The 6849-nt window shown below is 45.1% G+C and overlaps 1 protein-coding gene across 1 annotated transcript; it reads right to left on the bottom strand.

The window, feature by feature from the left end:
- Positions 1–3141: 3141 nt before the first annotated feature.
- prr18 (proline rich 18) lies at positions 3142–5640 on the bottom strand. The gene has a single exon (XM_034682497.1). The coding sequence runs from the start codon at positions 4595–4597 to the stop codon at positions 3827–3829; it is 771 nt and encodes a 256-aa protein (XP_034538388.1). The 5' UTR covers positions 4598–5640; the 3' UTR covers positions 3142–3826.
- Positions 5641–6849: the final 1209 nt, after the last annotated feature.

Raw genomic sequence — 6849 nt, 5'->3', positions numbered from 1 at the left:
TTGGAGAGAGTGTTTCACTCGTAACCAAGCAGACCGACTCAGCTCTCTCCAGCTCCTCTAAATACTTTCTCCTAACTATTTCAGAAACTCTGGACGTAGTGACGCAGCTCTCACCCCCAGGAGTCGTGAATAGCTCAGCGTCAGGCCTCAGTCAGACAGCGATGGATACCAGAGAGAGAGGCACACAAACAAGGCAACAATTGAAGTGACACAATAGAAGAGGATTACACAACTCTCAGTCCCAGAGCCAGCAGATCATATCCCCATGGGGGCCGCAGAGAACCACACGGGTTCTTGGTACTCACTGTACGGGCTCAGGCGTGATCTCAGGCTGCAACGTGCAGAAACAAAAACCACTCTGTGATCCCAGATGGACACGGTGCTTTGTTTACTCACATGACATAAATCTGACAAATCCTCAACTGCAGCACAATTAAACTTAGGAACATGTCTGATACCTGATGCTTATCCTGAGGGAAACTAAACACTGAGTGCTCATGAGGTGAGTTAAATACCTCTCTGACAGGACAGCATGTCTGCAGCCCCTGCAGCAGGTAGACATGTTGTTTGATGGATGTCTTTGCAAACTGGTCTCATGTCAAGGTAACCTTTAGAGGAAACAGGCACAGGTCACTGATCACATGTAGGAATATCAGGATACATAATATATCAAACAACAAGGTTACCTGAGGACGAACGTCCAAGCTTCCTTCCAGGTCCAGGTTTCCAAACGTCCCGGTTTGTTTGAAATGTTTGTTTCCTCACTCAGCTTTACAGTGTTCCAAACTCTGAGTAAACTCTGGTTACCAGGTTACAGAGAACAATGCAGAGAGTTCTGCAGGACACCTTCACACTGTACCAATGTGTCTGCAGCCCTGCTGGAACATTTTAACTGTGCCTGAAGCTCACACCGTGTTCCTTAGAGTTTTATATGACTGCTTTAATGAACATGATGAACTCAAGGAACCAATAAAAGATGTGTTTTCACTGCAAGAACTTTCCTCAGGGACTAGGAACTTTTGGAGGAACTCTCAGCAATGTCACTTCAGGAATCAGGGTCTAACTGAAGTCACAGGGAGTTTCATTTACACCCAAATGCCCTTTTTCTCAAGATACAGATCTTTAGGGGCGCTGGTGGTCTAAGCGCCCCACATACAGAGGCTACAGTCCTCGTCACAGGGGTCGCCGGTTTGATTCCCGGCCGTGACCATTTCCTGCATGTCTTCCCCCGCTCTCTCCCTACATCTCCTGTCTCTCTTCAGCTGTCCTATCCAATAAAGGCAAAAAAAAAGCCCCAAAAGGAGAATCTTTAGGTTCTCCTTCCTTCTAATCTACTGTACATCAGACACAAGAGTACAGGAACCTTTAACCTGTGGTCCCAGGAACTTTTCTTACTCCCTGTTCCAAAGGTCAGAACTGAACTGGGGTTTAAATCTGCTGCTCCTGTTACAAAAAGACTTGCAATGCATACGTTCAAACCAAGCAGCAACCTCCGGTCTCTAAATATGAAGCCCATGCTGAAGTGTTATAAACTGCAGTTCATGGATCGTCCACTAGAGGCTGGCTGCAGAAACACAGGAAACCACATATGCAGGAGAGGGGCTGCAGGATGGATCTGACCCGGGCTGCCTGCTGGAGGACTATCGCCTCTGTTCATGGGACGAGTGGTTTAACCCCTCAGACTACCAGCACCCCAGTTTGATCGTGATCTCTTATTCAGGATGGAGTTAACACTCGAGGCTGCACCAGCTGAAGTAGTTTCACTGTATGCATGAGTTACAGTCTTACACCTAGCTCTGAGGAGGAGTAGAGTCCTCTGAAAGACCAGGTGGTGCATTGTTTTAAAGAAGGGATGACTCTGAGGAGAAGCAGAGTTTACAGGCTGCTTCGTGTCAGCAGTGTGTTCACCTCAGCTTAGTCATATTTCAGATATACACCCGTATGTTGCTGTTAGTGGATCAACAGGACTTTACAGAAGTTCATTACCTGTGTGGATTTCATCAGACACCAGAGACTTAAACTAAAGAGCTTCACACTGATCGGTCAGTGCAGTTCAGACATCATTTCTGCAACAGTATCTTGGTTATTTTGGATGTTATACTTCTCTAGTTGAGACAAACCTTATGTCAGCATGGTGCAGCCAAACAATGACACAACATAAATCACAAACTAGTTTCAGTGTATGGTTTAGAGCGGACTCTGCACCCTGACTGAGGACAGAGTGAGAGCTGCAGGCCACTTAAAGATCTGCTCTCATTGGATGTTTTTAAATACCTTGAAGGGACACATCTGGCTGCTGATGATCTGTCTGTTATTCATGATTGTGATCAGCTTGTTATTCTTTGTTTTATAATCATCTATCCTGTATTGTGTTTGTATGAATGGCTGCTGCCTCTGACACTCCTGAAAGAGAGATTTCTAACCTCAGAGTTTCTCCTGGTCACATAAAGGTTGAGTGAATAGAATCAATAAAGGACTGTATTAGTGGATTGATTGAAATACAGACTAAAGTGGAATCATTGGGTCCCCTGAAATAAGCTCTGAGGACTTAAAGCCTGTTTCCTGGATACATGTCGGTGTGGCTTCATTTCTCATTCTGACTCTTTGGTTTATTTGTTTTTGGCTGCAGACTCTTTTTTGTTTTTAATGTAATCAGTTCATTCCAGTCCAGCTCTTCCTCCCTGGACAGTAAATTAATGTGCTTCCATCAGAGGACTAAACATGGTTTTTGGTACTGATTCGTACACACGCTCTGAAATAGATGAAATTGCACATTCTGGCACTTTGAGTGAAAACCTCTCTCTGATGTTTGTTGCTGTCGTTCCTCTCATGAAGCTGCGTGCATTGTTTGGTTTAATAAGACACAAGTACAGCAGACTGGAGGTAATTTCCTGAAGGGATCATGCACCTGGGCCCTGCAGTACTCTGGTCAACCCTGCTTAACAGGAAATCTAAGAAGCTTACAGAACACTAATACCCGACTGGCCCCAGGTATCTACGGTGGGAACAAAAAGAGCCTTTAACATACAGTCTGACTGGAGGAGGGGGGTGAAAACCAAATGACTGCAAATAAGCATCATGCAACAAAATAAGTGAGGAGGTAAACCAGCTCTGAGAGATTTAAAGGGTCAGTGACACTTAGAAAATTTAGAAAAACATGTTTACTTCAAATGGCATAAAATCATCAGCTGAGGAAACATTAGACAGTACAAATATTTAGTAAATATTAAATACTGTACATGACTGATCACATCCCTACAAAGGATAAGAGCCTCTGATCAGAGGAGACTCAGTCAGTTTGGTTTCAGCAGCAGGAGCGCGCAGAGAGAGAGAGAGAGCCATGATGTTGACAGCTTATTGTTCTCCAGCACAAAGGAGCGGGTTCACGTCCCTTTACGCACACCTCTCCGCCAGTCCACCGGCGCCACACTGAAAACAAAACCATGTGCAAAGGACCAGATACTAAAGGTGTTCAGTTCAAAGTTCATCAATAAAAAGGAGAGGCATTCAACTGGAGGAGCAGAGTCTCTGTGCGCCGAGAGAGGCGCTGCTGACTGAGGAGAAGCAGCTTCAAATTTAGACTTCAAGGATAAATGTCTTTTTTATTCCAAAAGAAATGAACTCATCTTTTTGACTTCACTCACTGTCTCTTTAAAGGATCATCTTCTTCAGGTGATAACTCCTCATCTCTCTGGAGGTGTGTGAGCAGCAGTCAGGACTCAAACTGAAGCTGACTGCAGCAGGCCATCACCAGGGCGCACTGTGCACCATCCTCCATCCTCCATCCTCTCCTCTCTGCTGTCACACAGAGATGGCACGTGAGGTGTCAGCAGCCCTTCAGGTGTGGAAGTGCAGAAAGTTTGTCCACTTTGCCCAAAGCTGCCGCGTTCTCCACTCCTTTCAGCCACTCTTTACATTTCCTCACGACCGTCTCGTCCACGTCCCCGTCCTCCTCCTCATACTCCACATCATCATATTTGTACTGATCATTGAGGAGAGAGATCTTCACGATGGCAGTGATGTCCTGCTCGGTGTGTTCCACTCTGCCTGCAGGGACGGACCCCTTGGATCCTCCGTGCGCCTTCTTGGTGGGGAAAACTCGCCGGTGTCTGAAGTCAGTGGAGGCGCAGCATTTCTGCTGCTTTGCCATCATCTGTTTCTCTAAGTTCCTCTTCTGGATGACAAGGATGGCTTCAGGAGTGAGGCTGAGGGTGAATTGGATCTCCTTCTTGCCGTCCTCTTTGCCGTGGATGTGTCTGGAGGAGTCCATGGAGCTGGAGCGCCTGACCCCCTCCGATGAGTCCTGAGGTTTGGGCACAGACAACCAGGAGCATTTTCCCTGGATCTCCTGGCCTGATCCGGTTTTCTGAGATGCACATTTGCTCTTTTCCTGCTGGGGGGCTTTTCGCCCCAAAGTCCTTAAATTCGCAGAGGTCCAGGAAAGGGTCTGCTTCTCCTTTTCAGACACTGCTTTCTCCCTGCCGGGTTTGCTGGTGAGCTCAGTCTGAGGAGGCACTGCGCTGGCTTTCTTCTTCCCAAAGAGATCCCTGCCGGGAGAGGAGATCCGCTGGTGGAGGCTGATCGGCGGAAAAGGCATTTTGTGAGTGGAATGGATCAGGATATAAAAAAGTGCAGAAGAGGAAGCCCTGCGTAAAGCGACGAGCGGTGCATTCTCCAGCAGCAGCAGCAGCGAGGTGCAGAGAGGTGCAGAGAGGCTGCAGTGCACCTGCTGTCCACAATGAGGCTGGAGTTCAACTGGTGCACACACACAGGCCGGCTGCTTTATGAGGGAGCAGGCAGGAAGGCGTGGTCAGGAGGAGCCGCTCCAAACAAAGCCTGAAACACTGATGATGTCATTTCATCGTTTCCAATAACTTCCTGAAGCCATGATCCAGATCCAGATCCAGATCCCCCTCATCATATCTCACAGCGCCTCTCTCTGCTGAGCTCCAGGCTCAGTTCCCACACATCCACTGTGTGTTTGAAGGATGAGACAGAATAAGATACATCTATCTTTACACTTTGAGGATTCAGACACGGTGCAGTTTAAAGGAGAAATTAAATATCCTCATGAAAGTCTAAATTCCATCCTGTCTGTTTATCTGACTACATCAAATAAGAGTTCATTTAAAGCTCCTCTTTTAAAGATGAGCAGACTACAGCTGGTTAGCTTGATAACAGACTGGAGTGAAACACTCACTCATCATCTCATCTTTGTGGATGAAGTCTTCTCATAATCATTAAAGACCTTTTCTCTGACCATGATGTGTTTACCTGTGGAGTTCCTCAAGGATCAATTTTAGGACCATCATCATTTGTTCATTCCTCCCCTCCGCAGAGTCCTCATGAGACACTGAGCTCTCTGTAGACCTGTTCCTGTAGTGTTTGAATGTTCTCCCAGTGCATGTGTATAATCTCTCTACTCCATCTTCCTCCTTCAGTCCAATAACACGCTCACCAGGAGTCTGAAGTCTCTGTGGGTTTTAATGTTTGTCTCTATATGACAACTTATTTTACCTTTACTTCTCTCTACCTTTGTTTTCATCCCTTTAACTATTTATGTTCTTATTTTTAACTCTTTCCCTTTTATTTCTTTCACTATATTTATTTTACTGCTGTTGTTCTGCATTATTCTCCACTTCTCCACTTCTCCATCCTTCTTTGTCTCTTAACCCTCCTGTTATGTTCGTTTCTTAGGGGCAGCAATAATGTTCCTGGGTCAATTTGACCCGGGACGTATTTAATGATTCAAAAGTGTCCGAACCCAAAAAATCCCAATTTACATTTTTTAAAAAAAATCTAATTTTTAACTCCATTACTATCCATTTAAATCAATATTTAGTGCATTAATGTTCTTTAATTCTCTCAGATCATGGTTCAAAGAGGATAACTCACTCACTTTTTAAATAAATATTCATGTTAAAACTTTTTTATGTACATTGGAAAGTGATTGTGGTGAAATATGTCACACAGCTGGAAAGAAACATTTAGTATTTGACATTTCTGACTCCTTAAAGCCTCCACTTTGACTGCCGGGTCAAACTGACCCACCAACAGTATCTATGTAATATAAACATGCAGGGGGTGAATGTGTGAGATGAACTATTTTCATTATATATGTTGTTCACACTAATTAAGCCAAGCTGAAGAAGTTTCATAACGAAAAAAATACTTTTAACATTTTTTAAAATGGGTCAATTTGACCCACAACATAAGAGGAGGGTTAATACGTACCATGGACCTGGTCTCTGTGACGTCGCCCGTCTCTTCCTGAAGCTGATCGTTGGCGGGTGCCATATTGGAAATGCTGAACTCAACCGAACTTCATCTAAGCTAGTGTGAGGTAAAGAGGCGGGGCTTTAGCCTCTTAGCTAACAGCTACAGGATGCCCGCCTGTCAATCAAGTCAGCTACGCCCTTATTTGGGCAAAACTTGTACGTTTAATATCTTTGAAAATAGTATAAAAAAACTCACCCTCATTCAGTGTGTGCTGATAGAGAATTGAGCTCCTCAGATCTGAACTGTTTTCTGAACCAGGCTGTAAACATGTTTATTTAAAGATCGTCTCTTTGAATGGGTGTGTATGTGGTTTCCTGTGTTTCTGCAGACAGCCTCTAGTGGACGCTCGATGAACTGCAGTTTTCAGCACTTCTGCATCGGCTTCATATTTGAAGGCTGGAGGTTGCTGCTTGACGATGACATGATAGAAACTAAAGAATCCTGTCCTCCTGAAGTCCCATATAAATGAACCCACCCCCCCTTTACCTGTCTCTGCTCTGTAGTGGGAGGTACGCATAGACTAGATCCACCTCCGTCCTTGAACCAACATGTCAGCCGGACAGAGCAGTT

The sequence above is a fragment of the Notolabrus celidotus genome, chromosome 4, assembly GCF_009762535.1.
Source record: "Notolabrus celidotus isolate fNotCel1 chromosome 4, fNotCel1.pri, whole genome shotgun sequence".
Classification (NCBI taxonomy): Eukaryota; Metazoa; Chordata; class Actinopteri; order Labriformes; family Labridae; genus Notolabrus; species Notolabrus celidotus.
Note: the sequence above shows the minus strand (reverse complement) of the source record. Positions and strands in the feature narration are given on the sequence as shown.